Below are 22,664 nucleotides of genomic sequence, written 5' to 3'. Positions count from 1 at the left end.
CGTTTGCAATCAATAATACAACACTTCACTCCACAAACACAACGACTGATCTTCTCTAAGTTCGAGCCTCCTTTATTTCTGATGGGAATGAAATCAGCTGAAACGCATCTAGTTTGGGTGTTAATAGAAGAGCTTCTAAATGCTGTTTTTGTTACTAATGTAATGGGGGGGAAGAGCAGGGAAAAGAAAAGGAGGGGATAAGAAAGGGTGTATGAGGAAAGTACAGGGTGGTTTACTACGCTCTATCTAGTTTAAGGCTGGAAAGAAGAGGAGCAATGAAAAAGCTGACTGGAAGGAGCTGTTTTAGGCTACGCGTGGTCAATTTAGTGCAATTAGACTCTAAAGAAGCCAGCCTGCCCTGTGGAACACAAGCCTGGCAGTGTCATTTTCGGACTGAAAGGTGAGCTCTTCTGGCCAATATGGCAGGGCTGTGAAACGGTCTGTCTGAATTCTGGGACCAAAGCCCGGACCACCCGCCCCCTCCACAACAGGTGCGGAGGACGAGGAGCGCCCTCCCGCTGCCGGGCCGGGGGCCGTGCCCTCACGGCCGCGGTGCCGCCCCTCACACGGCGGCGGGGCCGTTGGCGGGGCGGGACGGGGCGGCCCCGCGCTGCGCGCTGATTGGCCGCCGCCGCTCCCCCCGCCCCGGGCTCTCTGGCCGCGGCGCCGCTGCCGCCTCGAAGTTTGCCGCCGGGCGGAGCGGTGGCCGCGGCGGGGCGGGGGCTCCGCCGCTGCGGACGGGGAGGGCTTCGTGCGGCCGGGCGGGCGCGCTGAGGGGCTGGGAGGAGGGCGGGTGGGAGGTGAGGGTGTCGCCATGCGGTCCCTGAACATCACCCCGGAGCAGTTCGCGCAGCTCCTGCGGGACAACAACGTGACGCGGGAGGAGTTCATCGCCCTGTACGGGCTGCGGCCGCTCGTCTACATCCCCGAGCTGCCCCGGCGCGCCAAGGCGGCCTTCGTCCTCGTCTTCGCGCTCATCTTCGCCCTGGCGCTGTTCGGCAACTGCCTGGTGCTCTACGTGGTCACCCGCAGCCGCGCCATGAGGACCGTCACCAACATCTTCATCTGCTCCCTGGCGCTCAGCGACCTCCTCATCGCCTTCTTCTGCGTGCCCTTCACCATGCTGCAGAACATCTCCTCCAACTGGCTGGGCGGTGCGTGCCGGGACGGGACGGGACGGGCTCTCCTCGCCAAGCCTGCCGTCCCCGGGGTAGCCTCTGGGCTTCCCGGAGCTGCTCGCCCCCGGGCTGCCCGCGGGTCGCCCCCTCGGGCGGTGCTCGGGTGCCTGTGCGCGGGTGTGTGGGTAAGGGGCTGCGCACAGGTCGCGTGGGGCTGCGTGAGGCGCTCCTGAGGTGGCTTTTTTGCTCTAAACTCGGAGTCCGAGCTCCTCATTCTCTCGTGGGGAGAAGGCCGTGTCCCTGGAGAAACAGGGGAGCGAGGGAATGCGCAGGATTTGTGTTGAAATGGTGAAGCGGTGCGTTATTTTCAACATATCCTCTTATCCTAGGAATTATGTTGTATTCCCACTAGTATGAAGGACCTTTCTGATAAGTAGAAAACACTAAAAAAAAATAAAATTAAAAAAAATGCATCCTAGATCGAAAGAAGTAAAGTAACAAAAAGACAAAGCTGAAGTAACCTTAGCAAAAGGGTATTACTCCACCTTTTCTTGGTCTTAAAACACGGTGTTAGGCAATCGTAAGTGGAAAAGTGAAAGGGGTGGTTTTGCAGCAAGTAGCAGACAAGGTCTTGTAGGACTGCAAATTGAAATGTTTGTAGCAAAAAGATTGTTTGTAAAGTGGTGCTGTTAAATTTTGGTTTCCAAGGCTTCCTGTGGTGCTACTGTTGGAAGATAGCGAAGGTTACCTTCGGAGCTCTGAGATTTAATTCCAGCACATTTGATGGACTCGAATGCGGGATAGGAATTGGTCAGAGGAGATTTTAAAAGCACCCAGACACATAACACAAGGAGAAGTTGACTTTACTTTTGTCTCAAAGCCAAGAACTGTCAGGGAGGAGTGATGAATATGAAGCTACAGGTGCAAATGATAGTAAATACAATTAAATATTTTTTGCAGCTGTTTTATTTTCTTAGAAGATGTTTTGGGGCAGGCAACCCTCGTTTTTAAGATGATACAGATATTGAACCCCAAAATTAATGAGAATGTGTAATAAAAATAATGGGATAAATTGATAGCTATACTGCTGTGCCTTCGTTTTGACTATTGAAGTTCCAGTTCTTCTTGCAGATGAACACAGCAGAAACTTGCTGCAGGCATCAGGAGGTCCTGTGTAAGAGGGAGAAAACTGAATTGGGTAGCTTTTCCTAAAGATTAGAGTTGTCTTTCTCTCAAGATTAGAGTTGTGATTTCCCTCCCTTGTAGGGGGGATGCTGGTCTGTCAGCCTCAGACCACACATTTGACCAGAGCCATGTAAAAGCTGAGTCCAATGAAGCTTCCACCTGAGGTGAATTACAGCAGAAATAGCAGAGGCATGTGGAACAGTATAAGTAAAGCATGTATGTTTCCCTTCATCTTATGTTACTTGATGCTTGACAAAATCTACAAGTAGTGTAGAAATGATGGCATGGTTGCGACAAATATCTTCAGATATTCAGCACTTGGATATTTTGAAGTGTGCCATTGTATGGGTTTTACTGTACTTCTTGTCTACCTTCTTTGCAGTGCTAGAGCTTTTTAAGTGCAAATGGATTCACAGGTCCCATTGACTTTGATTTCAACCTTTACAGTCCCGGTAAGATAATTGGATTTAACTAACGTGGTATTGGCAGGGCATAATAAGTAGCATAATTGATGAATGTTGCCCTTCAGTGGGTGGGCAGGGAGTGAAGCAAAACTCAGGGAAATGAGATGTAAATTGAAGGTGTCCCAGGGGTTTCTGATTCTTGAGGCTCACACTGAAGCATGAATGGTGATTACAGTTATACTGCAAATCAGAGCCTGCCAGACTGGGAGGACTCTCTTCCTTGCTTGCTTTAAAGGTGTAATTTTCCTTTTGCCTTCCATTTTCTAGTCTGAGGAGGCTTTATCTCATCCACCTTAATGCAAGCTGCTCTGAGTAGTGCAAGCTCCAACTCTGTTAAGAAAAAGCTGCTTTGAGCATGCAGTATATTCTTGCTGGACAAAGTGGTGTGTACTGAGTCATTTGATGCATGAAATAGCTCTGGGTTTTTGAGCTTTTAGAGTCACTTCACTTCTTGATCTAGCTGCGCCTGTATCGCTAAAACAAGCATCTGTACTAGTTCATGTGTGCTGAGACACAAGTATGTTATGTACTTACCTTTGAGTTGGAGTTGGTCCTTTATTTCCATGCCTGTGTGCAGGTGTTTGTGTTTCTTTATCTTCTTTTCCCCTTCAAAAACACGCAACAGAACAGGAGAAGTGAGGGCAGAACTACAGTTGCTCTAGGATGAGATACAGAAGTAAGAACAGCCACAGCTTTAAAGTAGCTGTTAACTTTTAAGCCATTCCATGTTATCTCCATAATGGGATGCTGTCAGAAAGGAATAATTACCATTTTGTTCCTTCTAAAGTGAGAGGTGAAACACTTTCACCCAAAAGGCCTCCAGCTGTGCATAGTTTACAATAGGACTCCAGGGAAAACGTTAATAGCTGGCAATGTGAAGTAATTCAAATTGTGAACGGTGGAGTCACTCCTCTGTAACACATTGTGTTTGTCAAAATTCTTCAGAAACCGAAGATTTCTACTGTTACACTTACCAGAAGTCAATTCTTTTCCAGCAGAGATGTGAAAGGCACTGATGTGACTTCTTCCACAGTATATTTATTAACACACTTTAACTTCACTTACAGTTTAGCACCTGGAGTTTCAACAAACTGAACGTGCAGCTTGTTTTGCCTGGTGATTATGCAGTGCTAACATAGCTGCTAGCTCCACATATGCAGTAACTGGGATCAGCTCCATCTTGACCAAAAATGGGTGAATCCGTATTGTTTTCAATTCTGCGATCTGTTAAGAATCTGTATAACAGTGTGAGACTCTTAAAGTGATAGTATAAGATTCAATTTCTTATTTATACTTTGCAACTAAAAAGGCTGTAATTTCTAGAAGACCTTTACATAGAAATTCTGTGAACTAATCTCTCAGCGATGCAGAAGATACTGTGGAAGAAAAATTAAAATTGTGGCTTTGGTATAAATGATGGTTGGTATCATTTGTTTGCATGAAGGGGATGAGATTGGAACTTGAATAAGAAGTGAAATTGGTGCATGCAGCAAAGGTGGTCTTGGTGCAAACTGGAGTGATTTGAGGATTTTGCTCACTTATGATCATAGGTGAGAGACAACAGTAGAGGTCCTGTGGTCATACTGATGGCTGCCCTGTTAAGGGTCAATTTGGGCTTTTGTCTGGGCCAAATATCTAAGAGTTGCTTTATTTTCTGAAACAGATTCACTGAGTAACAGTGATATCTTTGCAAAACTGCTTGCAGCAACTGGAAAATTACTTCTCGTGTTGTATAAATATAATAGCCCTAGCAAAAGATAAAGTCAAAACATGAGATTTCTGTACACCTAATACGTGTGCTGCATCTTGCTTGTGAATTTTGCATCTTATCAGACAGGATGTGTCTTCTTAAAACTGGTGTTGAAGGCTGTTTTTTCCTATCACATGGGGAGTACTGGGTCACCTGAAACACAGCAGCGTTTGAGATGCCCTTGTATATCTTTTCTGGCCTCCAGGTACTATGAAGGAGAGGTGCATCTTCTGTCTATTGCTGTCTTATCTGCCTATTACATATAGCTGCCTTGCTTCCTGAACGCATCTAAAGAAGCAGTAAAGGTCTTTTTAGGCACCTCGTATGCTCCTTGGTACAACAGTTCCTCGCCTCTACAAGTTTGGCTGAAAACCAAGTGGTGTGTCGTAGCCAGTTCTGCACTTAGGGTGCTTTCTGCAGCAAACATCTTATGTCAAGCAGTGTGTTACTTTGCACAGTTTCTGTATGAGAATGCGTAAACATTCCCTTCTGACAAAATCATCATCAATAAAATCACTGGGCCTCTTTGTGCCTGGTATTCATAGATATCTCTAAGCTCTCATTCTTATTTTCAGTGTTGCTTCAGGACCTTGTTCTCACTGGCTCACTTCTGGAACGTTCCTTGATGCTGGACAGTTTCCGTATGCTCTCAAACTCTGCTGACATGCTGTTAGGGTTAATGCTAGACAGTAAAGCTGGAGATGAGCTTCCAATAACTGGATATCTTCTTTTAAGCTTTTTTAACTTTTCAATTTAAGTTGTGTCTAGACTTGGTGTAAATCAAGTCAGAGACACAAGAACACTCTTCATCAGTCTCCCGCAGTGTAAGAGGTTATGCCTTTGGATTGTCTGCGTCCATGAGAGCAAGATGATTTTAGTTCTCTGTTTTGCTGAAATCCTGCCTTTGCATTCATTCTGTCACTACTATTGTTTACTTGCACATACGTGCTTATAAGTAGAGGTAGGAATAAAATTCTGTATGAAGATAGTTTGAGAACAGGTTATCCAGTGAATACCTCAGTAAAGGAAATAATGGGCTTAGTTTTTTTTTTTTTTAATATATAATTGGCAGGATGACATCTGACAAAAGCAGCAAAAGAATGTTGATAGAAGAAAACTTGTATGTTTAGCACAGGGAATTTCTGCAAATCGTGGATCAATATTCAACACAATGACTGATGTAAAATGTTTGCTGTTGCATTAATCAGGCAGAGAAAGCAAGCAAGTTGAAGAATGTGGATGGATTGGTTAGTGTTTTATCTGAGGTGGTTGTTATATTCTTGGCAGAAGTATCTGGCAATCTTTGCCGTGGATTGAGACTGTTTACCATGTCCTGTTCACGTCCCTGCCAACATCTCACCTGTTCCGCTTGCTGTTGCTACCCCAGCTGCAAGTGGTATAGTGCCCTTTGGTGGTTTGGTGTTCTAACAGCAGTGCTTTGCTGCAGAGCTGTCCTGCGTCCTTGCACATGCGTATTTGTTTTTACTCATTGATTGCTTTGTTTTGCAATAAGCTGCTGATGTGAGGTTTGCCTGAAGGCTGTGGTGCCTGTTTCGGTGGCTTTGTCAAACCATGGACAAAGCTGAATGTGAGCCTTGGTGGGGAAGGAGTGTGGATGGCGTGGAGACAGAATTCCTTGGCCAGCTAGCCCAAGCTGTGTTCACACTTTCAAATCACAGCACAGAGGGAATGGTGTGGACTGTACCATGTATTGGTAAACAAACTATGGGCTGTTCAAGGTACATGCTCTAATTGTGTGGGCTCAAACCGAACCCTTTTATCTTGTCTGCTGTACTTGACCTTAAACAGTGAGGTATAAATAACTACAGATCTTCTATTATTGTGTGCTACGCTCATATGTTGTTTGGGGCAGAGCAGTGCATAATGTTCATTATTCTCTACAGGTCACAGGTGAGAGGCTTGTGCGTCACAGCAAACTACTAAAGATACAAAATACCTGTATACCCAAGAGTCGGCATAAAACAATGCAGTGCCCAATCTAGTATGAAGTACCTTCAAGGATACAAGCTGTATTATTGCAACTGACTTGTTTTCTGCCCTGAAGTTACAAAATAAAAGAAAACAGACCTTGCTTGCATCAAGGAAGTTGGAGAAAACTGTTTTGGAAGTTGAGAGAGAGATTTTCCAGTGCAAGTGCTTGGTCAATAACACTTTAACAGAGGAAGCTGCAATTTAACTTTTACCAGAATGGTTTTAGAATTTTGCCTTTGTTACCCTAATAAAAGAAAAATAAACAGATGTTTCAAACAGTGGTGATGAAATGGCAAGCTTAGAGATACAGAGACAACATCTGATAATGAAGATGCGAAGAATTGCGGAAGGGCATACTGTTCATATTTGCAGCCTTCTGAATATATTGTCATTGGGGAAAACTAATAATTGATTGAATAAACCATGCAGTTTTTGGCAGTGCATGAGGAATACTTTTGGGAATGTCTTAGCCTCTTGCAAAGGAGAAGCAATTAGTTATTTTCATTCCCAGTAATCCCCTGTAAGTTTTCTTTCTCCATTGGTAATGGCTGGTATTAAATGCTTCAGTGCCTTCTTGAGTAATGATCTATTGGAGGTCTTTGCTGAAAGACTTACTTTGTAGGAAGTTAAACATTTTAATGCTTTACCACATCTTAAATATGTATATTTTAAAATATTCCAAGTCATGTTTCTGTATGGGGGGAGTATGACACTTAAGTGGAAAATGAGCAGGCATAAAAGGAGATACTTTCTCAGCAAGTTTCTCTTTAAAAATAAATAAATTTAATGGCCTTTAGATAGTCCTTGAAGAATATTTGTCAGATTCTTTCCACTACATACTACATTCCTGAAACTACTTCATAGTTTGCAAAAGAACTGAAGCAAAGCTCTGTTCTGGAAGATTGAACATAGACACAGCTCCCCCTGCAAGTGAAGAAGAGCCTAAGGAGTAGATGGGGTAGGCGGGGGTGGAAGGAATGGAGAAGAGGAGGAAAAATGCCTTTTTTCTTTTTTTCTTTTTTTTCTTTATTTCCTGAAAGTAGCTACAAATTTCTTTACATCAAAGATGAGCTGCACAGAAGCAGTCGACAGAAGATGATTTTCTATTTTGAAGTTTTTCCCTCTGTAATCCTATGTATTGTATTTACCAGGCGATCTATCATTTTGAGGCCTGATGGAAGAAATCTAATTTTAGCCCATTAATATAATAAATTCATGGAGCTATTTTTCTGCCCTTATCGCACTTCTTGTCTTTGAAAGACAAGACAAACAATGACTTTTGTGCTTTGTTTTCAATGATTTAAATGCTGCAGGAGTTCGAGCTTAAAGGTTTAGAAATTACAGAGCAACCTGCTCAGCTTGGAAATAGTGAATGATGGAGCTGCTCTTAAACTCCTTCACTTAGCACTGAAGGTGGCTTTAGTAATTTATGTCCATTTCAGATAGTGGCCCTGAAGCTATTTCCCTTCCAGGATATCTGGGGCCCTAGTGGTAGGGCTTTCTTCTTGAGGTTGGAAGCAAGAATTCCAGGCCCCCTTTTCCGCAATTCTCTTGTTCAGTGATTACAGCTTTCGCTTAATTAAGGGGAAGGAAGAAGAGATGCATCGTCTGTGTTTTGGGAAGATCCCATAAAACCTACCTCACCTGTTAACATAAGCAAGGTTGTGTTTAGTGTCCAGAATGCTGTGTCGAGTTTTGGACTCCAAGGACAAGGTATTCATAAATGGCTGAGTTCAGCAGAGGGCTGAAAAAGGATTGAAACCAATTCAAATGTAATTAAGGATGATGGAGCTGGATCTGAAGTCTGAGGTCAGATTTCCATTGAAGTTGACTCTTCATCTGTCTGTGACACTTTAACCACTTTCTTCTTTGTTAAACAGTTTCAAACGCTGATAGAAATTAGAGCTGATTTTCTTGCTACTGTCATTTAAGTTTGGTGAAGTTTTACACATGAAGCACTGGAGTGCCTCATAGTTTCAGAAGATAGGAACTTGTGTAGTGAGTGACGATTCAAGGCAAACAATACCCCTAAAGTGTTGTGGTAACGTTAATGCAAGTTGATATTCAGAGATGCTGGCCTTAGTTGCATGAGGAGCTTCAGGGAGGTTGAAATAATGTCCTTTTGAAAATTTCTTGTTATTTTTTGCTTACAAAATGTACATGGCTGTTGTTTTTCCTTGGCTACGAAAGTTCAATTCACTAAGGAACCGAGATGTGTGCGTGTGACTGAGCAAGTGTCTATTTCAGCCAATTTCACCTGCAATGAAAAGCATCCTTTTGTTTCATGATTCTGGAATTGGTAATGTCTCTCCTCATTTAGCTCAGAAGGGTTAATCTATAGATACTGTGCAGACTCTTCTTTTTACTACCTTTTAAACGCTTACTTATAGCTTAGTTGGTAGCTTTTTGGGAATTTGCCTTCGGAGATAAGAAGTGAGGAATTTTTACAGCCTTTTTTCTTGGAGATTAAACTAATGGCATAATGTTAGTCTGTGCTCTTTGACTGTTATTTGAAGAAAATGGGAACATATCAGTAAAGGCAATGAAAGTCTGAGTTTAGTGGATCTTTTCACTCTTTGTTTGGGAGTTACCACCCATTGAACTCAGCTGTTCTGTTTGCTCTTTGAATAATTAGATATAGGCTGAAAATTCTGCCAGACTCATAATTTTAGTGAAACTCACTGCCTAATTTTATTACTTAAGTAGGGTGATAGACTGATACTTCTTTGCTTCCTATGAGTGTTTTAGAGTTCTGAGACTTCAGTGAAGGAATCTTGTATTACAAGTCAGCCCCCTACAATGGAGTATAGTTCAAATGGACTCAACTATTTGACTTCTTTCAGGATATGAAAAACAGTGTATGATGAAAGGTTTTTTTGCCACAGCTTTATCACTCAAACTTGGACTCATTGAAAGAGGAGATTGTACACTTAAGAAAAATATTTAAATTTTGCTTTTCTGCTCATGTAGTTTTTTTATTTTTTGTCAGGAGTCACCTCCACTACTTTGTTAGTGGGGGAAAAAACTTGAAAGTGATAGCAGAAAACTAGATTTAGTAGGATTTTGAACTGAATGAAAATCTGATTTTCAGAAAAGACCAGAGACTGTGAGCCATAGCCTTTGATTTGGTTGTATTCAGCATTCAACACGTGCAAAGGTGCAACTTGAGCTTGCGTTTTATTATCTCAGTGCAGAAGTTTCACCATCTTCTGGTTGAAGGGCTATGAATTTGATGGTCTGGGTCTGGTGCTTGTATGTGTAGTGTATCCCATATCATACTGGGTCTGATGAGAAACGGATAAGATGTCAAGATGATGACCATGTTTCATGAGAGGTTGACTTTATGCTTATTTTGTTCCTGCCAGCTCCCTGGCAAAATACATTCTAGGTCAGAAACTGTGGTAAGAAGCAGACGTACAGCCTTCTATACAGTTCCTGCTGACCATGCTAAAATTTCAGTTGAATAGATTAAAATTGGGCTGTGTGGTATATATTTTTAATTTTATTTTAAGACAGATCTGTGAGCATGTTGGCTCTGGTGCTGGTGTTGACTATGTATTTCGAAGGTCCTTGACTTGAAGGTCCATCCACTTATCCCCTGTCCTCCCTCTCCCTTTTTTGAGCTACAGAAAGTGATTTTTTTCCTCTCCCAGTTAGGATTGATCAAACCAGTGGAAAACCAGTTCTTTCTAGATAGAAGTTTACCTGGTCCTTGTTCCCTTTATGGAGAGCAGGATTGAGTTTTGATAGCTTCCATTCTGTGTTCTTTCTGTTTCCTGTGCTTTTCTTTCATAAGGTGTCTGTAGGATCTTAAAGCTTAACTTAGTCAAATGGTTATCTGATCCAGTTCTGCTATGAGTTTATGGAGTGTATCTGGGTAAGGTGTAAATAATGATGACATAAAGGAAATATCGACAGCTGTTCCAGGAACTAATAGCCAACACTGAACTGTAGGCATGTAAGAGAACTGTAGGAATGCAGATACACAAAATGACCTCAGGGTCAGAAATGGACAGAAAATGAGTGAACGAGGAACAGGCTGGGAAAGGTGTTAACACAAGATTTTTGTTGAAGACTTATTTAAACACAGTTTCTAAGATGGCTGGACTTGAGTGTGAGTAATGGAGAATGATAAATAACCTGGTAAGAATTAAATATGTACTTTTTGGAAGCTATAGCACCAACAAAATCTAAAGATTGGTGATAGTTACACATAAATACAGCATCTCACTGGAAACCTATACAACCATGAAAATGCAGCTAGGAAATTGCATTTAATTTCAACATTGTCATCAACTTAGTGTGTTAACTGGGGGGAAGAAGGGTGATTTGGAGAATGGAAAAATGATAAAGAGGTTGAATTTTTCTCTGAAGTTATGCATAGCAGAGGACTCCTCTAATATAACACTCAGCAGAACATTGCTTTAAGTGCCAAAGTGTACAAATAGAGTGGTATTTAAATGAGCAGAAGAAATGTATTTGCAACAGCAGGAAAAAGGCAACTTCTAAACAAGTGACACTAAGACCTTGTAAAAACTAAAGGGTTATCTGCTGAGGTAAAAGATAGTATCCCTGTAACTTTACATTTGACAGTAAATGGTGGAAGACTTGGTCAAAAGCAAAATAGGAATAAGTCTTGGAATGATACAGAGCAAGTGGATGTAGAATCATAGCGTAACCTAAGTTGGAAGGGACCCACAAGGATCATATAAATCCAACTCTTGGCTCCACACAGGACAGCCCTAAAATCAGACCCAATGTCTGAGGGCATTGTCCCAATGGTTTTTGAACTCCGGCAGGCTGGGTGCTGTGACCACTGCCCTGGGGAGCCTGTCCCAGTGCCCGACCACCCTCTGGGTGCAGAACCTTTTCCTAACACCCAGCCTGACCCTCCCCTGTCCCAGCTCCATGCCGTTCCCTCGGGTCCTGTCGCTGTCCCCAGAGAGCAGAGCTCAGCGCCTGCCCCTCCGCTCCCCTCGTGAGGGAGCTGCAGGCCGCCATGAGGCCTCCCCTCGGCCTGCTCTGCTCTGGGCTGAACAAACCAAGGGGCCTCAGCTGCTCCTCACACATCTTCAGATCTCCAGACCCTTCACCATCTTTGTAGCCCTCCTTTGGACACTCTCTAATAGTTTTATGTCCTTCTTATATTGTGGCACCCAAAACCGCACACAGTGCTCGAGGTGAGGCTGTACCAGTACAGAGTAGAGTGGGAATAACAGTAGGCATTAATATGTCCTTAGAACTCTTGTTCTTACAGGTGTAGTATGCGCAATGGAAGAATGACTATTGGAAGCTGCATTTGATGAATTGTTTAAATAGGAGACTTAGCGGTTTAACTGTTAAAAAAAATATATAGAAATACTAGTCTGTTCTTTTTGCGTGATATCACTTTGTATAACGGTAGACTTATTAGTATTTTTTCATGAGCCACAACAGTTGCATGTTTTACTTTCTGACAATTGCAGGTGCCTTTGCATGCAAGATGGTACCGTTTGTTCAATCCACTGCTATTGTAACTGAGATTCTTACAATGACCTGCATTGCTGTGGAAAGACATCAGGGAATTGTGCATCCACTAAAAATGAAATGGCAGTACACCAATAAAAGAGCTTTCACAATGCTTGGTAAGCTTTTTTTTTTTTCTTTCTTAAGAAGAGAGGTTCAAAATTTGCAAGCACTGCTAAAGGAATGTCACAATTGCAAATGATCCTTCCGTTGTAACACAAAGAATATAGGTAATTGTGCTCACGCAAATTAAATTGCCTTTGTATGTACATACTGATAAATGAAGGTATTATGAGAGAAGGGAAATTGATAACAGAAGATCTTGCTGTTATGAATGTTGATTGATGTATGCCTCATTGAAAATTACTATTAAATAGTCTATTTTGCATGGTTTTTAAAGATGAAGCTGTTAAACTGTTCATACCAAAACTTACACTCCTTGTTGTACAGAGTTCTAAAAAAATTATTTGTTTACAGGCATAGTCTGGTTGCTGGCAGTTATTGTTGGGTCACCTATGTGGCATGTTCAACGGCTTGAGGTATGTTAGGTGAAACGGGAATTTATATTTTCAACTCAGTCCTTCCTGGATCTTTTTGCACCTTTAGCAATGAGATTGAATAAGCTCTTGAGAAATGTAAGAGGGGAATAACAGAAATGGAGTTTTGGTTGTATGTGCCAGCATGAGAAAGATGAATAATTAGGACTTGCATGCACTACAAGATGGACTGCCAGCAGGGACTAGTCATGTCTGCCCTCATTAGGTCAAAGAGCACTGATTGTATCTGGGATTTGCACTGTAGCTTTCTTTCTTCTTTTTCTTGAAGTGCACTGACTCAGCAATGTAGGACTTAGATTGATGTTTCAGGATGATGATGTCTCCTGCAAGATTTTGAAGAACTGTATCTAGTTTAAAGTGTAATTAACTGCGCATTATAGTTTAAGGAGTTACTGTACACTTATAGAAAAAAAAAAAAAAGACTTGCCAGAATCTGTTGCTTGTGAGTCTGAATGCTTACAAATTTATTCTAAAAAGTTGAATATGTGAAGTGTCTATACACCTATCTCTATTCACAAAATACGTAGCCGAGACTTTCTTTGAAAAATCCTAGTGTAAAAAAAAGTTTTGAGGAGTGCAACTTAGAGCATCTCCTGACCTTTCTTTGTCGACTTGGGTCAATACAACACTTAATGTGGAGAAGTGGTTGGAAGAACTTTCTCACTTTAAAAGGTCTCTCTGTTGAATTTCAGTTCTTGTATTAAGAACCAAGAATATTTCAATAATGCTTTTTTTTTTTTTTTTTACACTTGGGATAATTACTGTAGTGACTCAACTCCTTTATGCTTGTTACAGGTTAAATATGACTTCTTGTATGAAAAAGTCTATGTTTGTTGCCTGGAAGAATGGGCCAGTCCAATTTATCAGAAGATATATACTACCTTTATTCTTGTTATACTCTTTCTTTTTCCACTGATATTGATGCTTTTTTTGTACACTAAAATTGGTTACGAACTCTGGATTAAGAAACGAGTGGGAGATGCTTCTGTTCTTCAAACCATTCATGGGAATGAAATGTCTAAAATATCAAGGTTTGTAAAATAAAATACAATTGGCATTTTGACTTTTAGAAAGCTATTTTTATTGACAAGTTTTGAGAGCCAGTGCAAAGAGATCCATCTTATCTGTGGGGAATTCGGCAGGCATAGCCTGGATTTTTAAAGCTAGCTAGTTATTTAAACAAGATACCCATATTAATGCAACTTAAACAGTTTTCATCAAAATGTAGAATTGCCATACCTTGAATGTCAAGCTCTCTCAATAAATCTGATATCCTTCATCATGAAATCCTTCTTTTTAAAAGATGTAGGTCATGAGTTGGAAAGTAACTTGGAAAAATGTTGGTAGGTTATTTCCTTATATTCTATGGAAAGTTCTTTATAGAATTCTAAGACTGTGAATACTGTTTTATGATCTTATAAGTTAAACTGGTGTGGGGGGAGGGGGGAGGAATCAGAATTCACTTTAAAACTACTTTCACACAGTTTATCTTGTTATAACTTCTGACGAGTTTTTGAATGTTCTCAGATTTGTTTGTGTGAGACTACCTGGATGGTAGCTCTGTATCTGAAAAGTTATCTTTTTTGTTCACTGATAATTACTGATTTTTGTAAGTTTGTGTACATTTATAACATCTTTGCTATTGAGCACTATATATGGGCTACCCTTCATATTACCTCACATGTTTGCCTTTAGTTTGGCAAATTGATCCATTGAATGATGTGCTAGAAACCTCTAACAGGTCAATTCATTGAGGAGCATATCACCTTAAATATGTTCTGTAAGAAATAGCTTCAAGCTGCTTGTAAGTAATGGTTGCTTAGACATTTGTCTAATGAAGTACCCAAGGAAGTAGATGATTTTATCAATCGGAACTAAAAGAGGATGCAATTTTACAGGAGTTAAGATGATGTGAGCTTTGGGCTACTCCTTGGCTTAGTGAATGTCCCACGTAGTGGGAAGAAGATTCTGTAACTGCAAGTGTTACTTCTTTAGCTCAAGTGAGAGATCTATCTTGGGATCTAGAAATGTAGTTATATGAATAATATATCATTTTGAGAAAAATGATAAATTCATGTGTACCTTGAGTTTGTGAGGCATTCTTGTGCAGGCAAGGGAGCATATTTCTTGCTCTCAATTCCAGCACTTTACTTACCAACAAAGGCTGAATGTTGCAGGCATAGCTTCACCTACTCTCAAATTCTTTGTATAATCAGGTGCTGCAGGTATGGCAGTGCTCCCAGTTCTAGGACTGAACTCTTGTTTTTGGAGCTATTAATGGAATTTCATGGTTTTTAACCCATCTGTTACTGTTGGAATTACATCTGCTTGAATAGAATGAAAATGCAAGACATGCTTATGTCATTGCTTGCTGCTGCTATGGAAATGCCTTGCATTCCTGACAGGGATTATTTGTTTACTAGTTTTATATGCTACCACGGTTCTTGTTTCAAAGGGGATGATGCGCTTCTGAGCATTCTTCCAGGGTTTTGTTTGCATCTGCAATCATCGGACATGTTTGCATGTTTCACTCAGTGAAACATATGTAAACCACAAATCAATTCATAGTGATTCAGTATGGAATGTCTTGATGCAATTTCAGGAAGAAGAAGCGAGCAATTGTTATGATGGTGACAGTGGTGTTTCTCTTTGCAGTCTGTTGGGCCCCTTTCCATGTGATCCACATGATGATAGAATACAGTGAGTATCTGCAACGTGTCATATAATAAAGTCTTTCCTAGTGTGCTTTTTCTCTTTTCTGATAATGGAACTACAGATTATGAAAAGCTAGCGCCGCTGCAGCATTCGGCTATAAAATATGTCTGTTAGCACAGGTTAATGGTGTGCTTATAAATCCTGAATCACTGTCTTGTAATGGAGGTGCGTAATCAACAACAGATGAATTATTCTGAAGTCTGAGGGATAGAATGTTCTGCCGTGCTCACACAAAATGTAAGTACATTTCAAAAAACCTCTTATCAGATGTAGTGTTTGGGAAATACCTTGTATCTGAGATATACTTGTGTGTCAGCCACATCCCCTCTTCCCTGCTATGTGAGTAAAAAAAAAAAAAAAAAGATCCTTATGTCTTACTGTAAACCTGACTGGACTTTGTTGCAGGGACGGTTGGGGGGGAACACAAACTCTCTGCCAGCTCTTTTAGAATTTATATTCTAAAAGAGGAGGTTGCCATTGCTTTCTGAATTTGTACAGCACATAATCCAGTTCTGAAAAGGAAGTTTACTATTCATAATGAAACTCCAGAAATAGCAAGACTTGAATATTAGGATGGTGAGCCTATCTCTGTAGATTCATTTTCTTTCCATGTCTGTCATCCTACCCTAATTTGCTGGAAGGTCAAAAGTACCAGGTTGGAAGGTAAAAGTTCTTTGCAAGTAGAAAACCCCTTGAACATATAACTTTTGAAATTAAATTTAAATTTGATACATGAAGACTTCTATTTGCATCTACATAAATTATCATACTGCTTTGAGTTAAACTGCTATGAAATATTTATCTTTTCACTTGGCCTGGTTTTAATGAGGTAGGCATATTTGGAAATATAAGTACTGGACATCACAGTGTTAATGGTGAGGCACTGGCACAGGTTGCCCAGAGAGACTGTGGATTCCCCATCTCTGGAGTTGTTCAAGGCCAGGTTGGACGAGGCCCTGGGCAACGTGATCTACTGGGTGGCATCCCTGCCCATGGCTGGGCGGCTGAAACTACGTGATCTTTAGGTCCCTTCCAACCCAAGCCATTCTGATTCTATGATAATATCCCTTTATTATTATTATCTTCTAATCCATCTGAACTTCTTCAGTGCTCTGGGTTGGACACTAGTTTTGAAATACACTCTTGTTATCTGCCCTCTTCGCTATTTGCCTAAATTTGCTTGGGTCTTGCACAGTTCACTTCCTATCTCCTACATGGGTACTGTGACAGGATGTGGGACTCTGCAGCTGGCAATGCCTACTGCAGCAGTAGCTGTTGTACTCTACTTTGAAAATGCAGCAGCCATTTATTTGCTTTCTATTTCAGATGAGATTGTAGGTAAGTTAGCAGTTCTGCAGCCAGTTAGCAGAACCAAATCACGTTTATATGTGGGAAGAATAAAAAATACAAAGCTGTGGCTATTAAAATTGTCTGAGTTGTCCTGTGATAGGGTTGCCTGTAATGATCCATGAACAGGGCTCTGTATAATACTTCGCTTTTTTCACTGCCAATTTGGTGGATTATTTCAGCTGCTGCATGGCCTTTATTTTGCTGTGTAAACCTTTATACTGCTTATTCCAAGTTTGGTAGCCAAGTATTTAAATTCAAGGAATTCAATGTGATCTCAATAATTAAGAGTGAGGTATGACCAAGAAGATGCATTTTTTATACCATGAGATGATCTGTGCCAGCAAAGATGAGGAAGCCATGAATGGTTGGTGGCAAGACAGGGATTGGCATTGTCGTGTTATAGTACTTAGACATTGGAGAAGGATGTGAAATGCAGAGCCAGAAGAAAAATAAACAAGGCCTATGTTTAGGAAATCAGAAGTTTTCTGTTACTCTGCCACTAAGCAAGTTTTCTGGCTAATAAATTGCTTATTTTGGACTATTCTGTTCTTCCTGATGTATACAAAAAGCAGGGCTGTGTGGTAGATTGTATTCTTTCCTTGCTGATGAAATCCTGTTGATAATATTAAAGGCCTCTAGCAAGGCTTTTTGTTGACGTTAAACAAAAACTTCTAATGCCATACTGGATATATATATAGGCTAAGCAGTGGATATTTGTCATTCTTTGCTTATAGCGTGCTTCCTTTTTCTTTCCAGGTAACTTTGAAAAGGAGTATGATGATGTAACAGTCAAAATGATCTTTGCAATCGTTCAAATTGTAGGATTCTTCAATTCTATTTGCAACCCTATTGTGTATGCTTTCATGAATGAGAACTTCAAGAAAAATTTTCTGTCTGCCATCTGCTTCTGCATTGTCAAAGAAAATGTGTCACCAGCCAGGCAACTTGGAAATTCAGGGATTTCTATGAGGCAGCAAAAGGCAAGTGTTTCTCAAAGAGATCCTACTGACTCAGATGAGGCAAGGAGGGAGGCATTCAGCGATGGCAACATTGAAGTAAAGTTCTGTGATCAACCGGCTTCAAAAAGGAATTTGAAAAAGCACCTTTCCTTATTCAGCTCTGAGATTACTGGGCATTCTGCATTGGGAAGTGGACAGTAGCATTGCAAAGGTTTTCAGAATGGGAAAAAAATGTTCTCTTTATATCATAACTTTGAACAAGCCATTTAAAGTAGTTTTCTACTTTAACTGTTGAAATGAGAGAGGGGGAAAATATTTTGATTATAATGTTGGAATAATGGTCAAGAAAATGTAATATATTTTATAAAGAAAAGGAATAAAACTTTGGAAAACAATCTCACTGTGTGATTTCCAGAAAAATATTTTTCTTCCTCAGCTAATTTGGGGCTTGCTTGCCCTCTGATTTAGGTATACCAAACAACTGTTGGTATATATGGTCTGTTTATTCTGTCTGGTTCCTGGCACTCTGCTGGACTGTACTCAGCTGAATGCCAGAAGACAAGAACTATGGAGAGAGTGCACACTTCCTTTGGACAGCTTAGGAATCTCACATGGGTCTAATGCTATTTATAAGATCTGCTCTGTGCAGCTCTGAGGACAGAGAAACTTCATATCTGAGTTCAGGAAAAATGCAGACTGAGATGCAATTCTGTTTTTGCAAAGTATGTGAAAGCCAGCCAGAATTTGGTTCTGAACAAATTGTCATTTAGATTTCATGCATGTCTGGATTTTGTTAACAGGAAGTTAATAGAAATTAACAATGCATGTATAACTAATGTGTTATTTTTACAAGTTAATTTTTGGGTACAAATTTAAAGGCCAGCGTCCTTCCCTGTAAACTGCATTATTCCTCCTGAAAAAGGTAGAAGTTGAAAAAGTGCTATACAAATCAAGGGCCTGCATATCCTCGAAGTGTGGTCTGTAAACACTGGATTTATCTTAGTCATGCTTTCATATGCAGTTTATGGTTGGAAATTGTGTTGCTGTTTTCTGGATGTATACGAGGGCCAGGCTCAGAGCCTGTTGGACTCTACAGAAGACTTCTAGTTGAATACGGTAGTCTTTTGACCAGACGTTTCTCTGAAGATTTGCACAAACTTTTTTCTCTCTCCCTCATCCTTGAAGTGGATTAAATACTGTGGAAAGCCAGTATTACAAAGTTGAAATCCATAAAATTCTAAAAAAAAAAAAATAAAAAATATAAAAAAATTGCCGTCAGTGTGTCCAACTGAAAACCTGTAAAATCAAAAGTTTCTTATGAGTGTGGGACTGGGAAAAAAATTATGATCTAGAATGGTATCCTGTGATCTGATCCCACAGGCAAGGCTTTGAAATGCGTAATTTACAACTCCAGTTAAGTTTGGTTTGAACCCTTCAGTTGCCTGTGAAATGTTGATGTTCTTCTGTCATACCTTGCTTCCCCTAGCAGATTTTATATTTCATTTACACATAATTGTTAATGAAAATGATTCACTGATATTCATGGATAATTTGGACGTACACTGGTCCTTCTGTGTAATATTTACAGACAGCCATTGGGTAAGGCATTCTGATGCTGGCTTGTGACATATTCTTTATTATTTATTTTACTGTATATGATATACTTTGATGCAATTACAGAGAGAGATTCTGAACTTGCCCTGACAGCCAGGAATTATGAGCACTCTTGTTTATATTAGTATATATATTAAATAAAATACTGACTTCAGAGTGCTAGGTCTGGGTGAAACAGCATGAGTGAAATCAGATTTTGCCTCAGTCAGTCATGCAACCATTCCCCTGTGCATTACCTTTGAATAATGCTGGTAAGCAACAGCAATGATTTTTGCCTGTGATGACATCTGTGATTTTCTTTGCATTTAGTTCAAATTTCTAGAAATGTCTCTTGTAGTGAAGTTTTCTGCACTGCAAATAGGGGTTCGAAGGTTTAACACCGTTTTCCTCGGTGCAAAGTTGATCTGGCTGATGATGAGAACTACGTGGTTTGACAGAATATATTACTGAAAAGCACTTTATCTTAAGCTTTTCACTTTATTTGTACTGCTAATTTCAATGACATTTTAACAATGAAGTTGATAGCTGCTTTGTAAAACTTCCAAGTATTTTGTGCTTTTGTTTTAACTGTTTCTTCTATTGTATCATAAAATGTTATCTCAACAAATGACTGTTATAGTATTGTATTTTTTTAATTAAAATTCCATTTTGGTATTGCTAGTGCTGTTTGCACTGGGAGCATCTACTATGAACTTTGAGTCTTTGTTTGGAGGTTTATGTAAGCTTATATTTACATTTTTAGGGATTAATTTCCAGTTCTATTACAAGTTCCAGCTGCTACTGTCATCCCAAGAGATGTGATTTAAAGGGCTTTTTACTGAAAAAGGTAGGACAGGAAAAAAATCCAATCTTGTGGTAGGAGAGAAATGGTATTTCAGTGCAGATATGTGGTTACTGTTAGATTAATATAAACCAAACTAATACAGACAGTTCTTGTACATCTTAATAAACTATATCATTAGTGCCTTTTGACACAATAGTTTTCTCGAGCCAGATAATCTTGTGAGAAATCCTAGCTGCAAGGAATAGAAGATGTTTATTGAATTGAGCAGAACCAAGATTTTGCCCATGTTTTCTTAATTTGCTGGAGCTTTAGCTTTGATTTAACTAACACATCATTCTGTTGAATTGAGTCACTTTTCTGTCCAGGCTAGTAGCCTTTCCCTGTCTCTTGCAATGGTTCATATCATGTGTTTGAGTGTTTGGCTGTGACTGGGTACTTTATCCAAGGGAAAGCTAACACTGCTGTGAAAAGAACAGCCCCACTCTTCTCCCAGCTTGCCTGCTTATTTCTATTTTATCTATGATACTGTTCCTACTTTATCTATGATACTATTTTATCTATGAAACTGTCTTTACCAACTCCTGATTACTCTTGCTTGCATGAGTAATTTCCTGTTCTAGGATTTCTGGTCTTTTTCCTCTGTCTTGCCAGAAGTGGGATTTTTCCTTTCTGACTTGTCAGTAGCAGCTGCAGTGATCAGAGCTGCCTCTTTCAGACTTAATTTTAAAGAGGTGTTAATCTCTGCTTTAAGGAAAAAAAAAGTGATTATTTCTGCCTGCATTTAATAAATAACAACAACAAAAGTCATGCTGGAGTAAATTAGTGTTAAAGGTATTTGACCTCATGGAACTGTAGATGAAGCTGGTGCATCAGAAGAACTAATGGCAAAATGTGTTTTAGAGTCAGCAGCTGAACTGTGATGCTGTATTCCATCTGCAGGAATAAATTAAGAACACAGTAGACTACTCTCCTCCAGAGTTGCATAAGTGTTTAACATCAAACACTTTTCTGAAACGTCTGCAGAATCTGGTCTTAGATTAGGACACTTAATCTGCTTTGAAATTCTCTTGATGCCAGCATCTGAAGAAGCGGAGGCTGGTGCACTTGCTCCTTCTGCAAAAGGCAAAGCCCCCCGAGGTTTCCCCAAGAAGAGCGGGAAAAAGCAGCCGCTGAGGTTGTGAATCAGAACCTTTATTTGAGCAATGTTTGAGAGAGACGTGGGGTGGGGTGGGGTGGGGTGGCGCGGAGGCGTGCTGAGCTCTTTGTCCATAGCCGCGGGGCCCATTGGTGTGCTTGTAGGACCATGGCCGGGGTCAGACGGGGTCCTTGTGTGCTTCCTGCTCCTCCGGTGGCTGTGGTTGTAGAAAGCTGCACCAGCCTTCAGTGGCCGCGGAGGGATTGGGCAGAGGAGGGAAAGGACAGTGGCAGACCTTGGTGTGCTCGGGGGTTTGTGCTGGGGTGAGAAAGGAAAATGACCAAAAAGAGCAGCCCCAGACGGTTGCCAGGGTCAGCCCCTGCATCCCTGGGTGCGGCTCTCCCAGCCTCACTCCGAGGCCGTCCATCCCACATCTCCGTGACAGCCAGGAGATGCCCACCATAGCCCAACCACGTCATCTTCTGGCATGCTGTGGGACCGTGGTGGGGTGTGGGTTGGGGATCGCTTATCTGTCCTGTAGAGCGTTGGCAGCTCTTCCTTCCAGCTGAGTTCTCAAGGGGAGAGAAGCCAGGAGTGTGCCGTGGTCTGGTCCCATCGCTGTGTGTGTCTGTCTTTAATAAGAGAAGGAACAAACCGAGCAGCATCCCCCTGTGACCATGGGCTGTCCCTGCCTCTCTGCCCAAGGGTCTCCAGCATCTCACCACGTCCGTCCATGTCCCGTCATCCTGATGGAGCGGTCACTCCCGTCCAGGCCCGAGCGTGTTACCTTCCTGCTTGTTGTGGACCGTGGTGGGTGTGGGTTGGGGCGATCTTACCTGTCCTGGAGAGTGTTGGCAGCTCTTCCTTCCAGCTGAGTGGTCAAGCGCAGCGAGGCCAGGATTGTGCCGTGGTCTGGTCCCATCGTTGTGTGTTTCTGGCTGAAAGAGAAGAAGCACCAAACGGAGCAGCATCCCCCTGTGACCACGGGCAGCCCCTGCCTGTTTGCCCGAGTCTCTAGCGTCTCACCGAGGCTGTCCGTGTCCCGTCGTCCTGATGGAGCGGTCACTCCCGTCCTGGCCCGATCATGTCACCATCCTGCTTGTTGTGAGACAGCGGTGGGGAATGGGTTGGGGCGATCTTACCTGTCCTGGAGAACACTGACAGCTTTTCCAGCTGACTTCTCAAGGGGAGAGAGGCCAGGGGTGTGCCATGGCTTCATTCCGTCACTGTCAGTGTGTCCAGGTGTAATAGAGGAGGCGAGAAACCGAGCAGCCACCCCTGCCAGCACTGGAAGCCATCCCTGCCTCCCTGCGCGAGGCTCTCCCAGCCTCACACCAAGGCCGTCCAACTCGCATCTTCCTGATGTCCAGGAGATGTTGGTTGTAGCTCAGCCGTGTCACGTTCCCACTGAGCGAGGTGAGACCGTGGTGGGGAATGGGTTGGGGCTGCCTTATCTGTCCTGTAGAGTGTTGGCATCTTCTCCTGCTGAGTTCTCAAGGGGAGAGAGGCCAGGAGAGTGCCGTGGTCTGGTCCCAT

At 41.5% G+C, this 22,664-nt stretch overlaps 1 protein-coding gene across 10 annotated transcripts; it reads left to right on the top strand.

Moving 5' to 3' along the window:
- Nucleotides 1–681: 681 nt before the first annotated feature.
- QRFPR (pyroglutamylated RFamide peptide receptor) lies at nt 682–19,894 on the top strand. 10 transcript variants are annotated; one of them, XR_010831076.1, is made up of 7 exons: nt 684–1,154; nt 11,975–12,133; nt 12,492–12,553; nt 13,367–13,602; nt 15,227–15,271; nt 15,406–15,523; nt 17,393–18,970. XR_010831076.1 is itself a non-coding variant. In XM_066995961.1 (6 exons), exons 1-6 carry the CDS (start codon nt 815–817, stop codon nt 15,408–15,410), a joined length of 852 nt encoding a protein of 283 aa, XP_066852062.1. In that variant the 5' UTR covers nt 684–814; the 3' UTR covers nt 15,411–15,517. The 10 variants fall into 10 exon arrangements, 7 of the variants coding, with proteins under 7 accessions (XP_066852064.1, XP_066852063.1, XP_066852062.1 ...); XR_007168766.2 differs by having other exon boundaries at nt 15,174–15,271; nt 15,401–15,523; nt 17,393–17,618; XR_010831077.1 differs by lacking the exon at nt 13,367–13,602 and having other exon boundaries at nt 682–1,154; nt 15,174–15,271; nt 17,393–17,618.
- Nucleotides 19,895–22,664: the final 2,770 nt, after the last annotated feature.

The sequence above is a fragment of the Anser cygnoides genome, chromosome 4 (assembly GCF_040182565.1).
Source record: "Anser cygnoides isolate HZ-2024a breed goose chromosome 4, Taihu_goose_T2T_genome, whole genome shotgun sequence".
NCBI lineage: Eukaryota > Metazoa > Chordata > Aves > Anseriformes > Anatidae > Anser > Anser cygnoides.
Note: the sequence above shows the minus strand (reverse complement) of the source record. Positions and strands in the feature narration are given on the sequence as shown.

Excerpts from the sequence above, each read along its gene's own strand:
- QRFPR (XM_013191354.3), top strand. The coding sequence starts at position 815 with ATGCGGTCCCTGAACATCACCCCGGAGCAGTTCGCGCAGCTCCTGCGG. Across the intron at positions 12,134-12,491 it reads AAGAGCTTTCACAATGCTTG|GCATAGTCTGGTTGCTGGCA; the intron begins GTAAGCTTTTTT and ends ATTTGTTTACAG. Across the intron at positions 12,554-13,366 it reads GGCATGTTCAACGGCTTGAG|GTTAAATATGACTTCTTGTA; the intron begins GTATGTTAGGTG and ends TGCTTGTTACAG.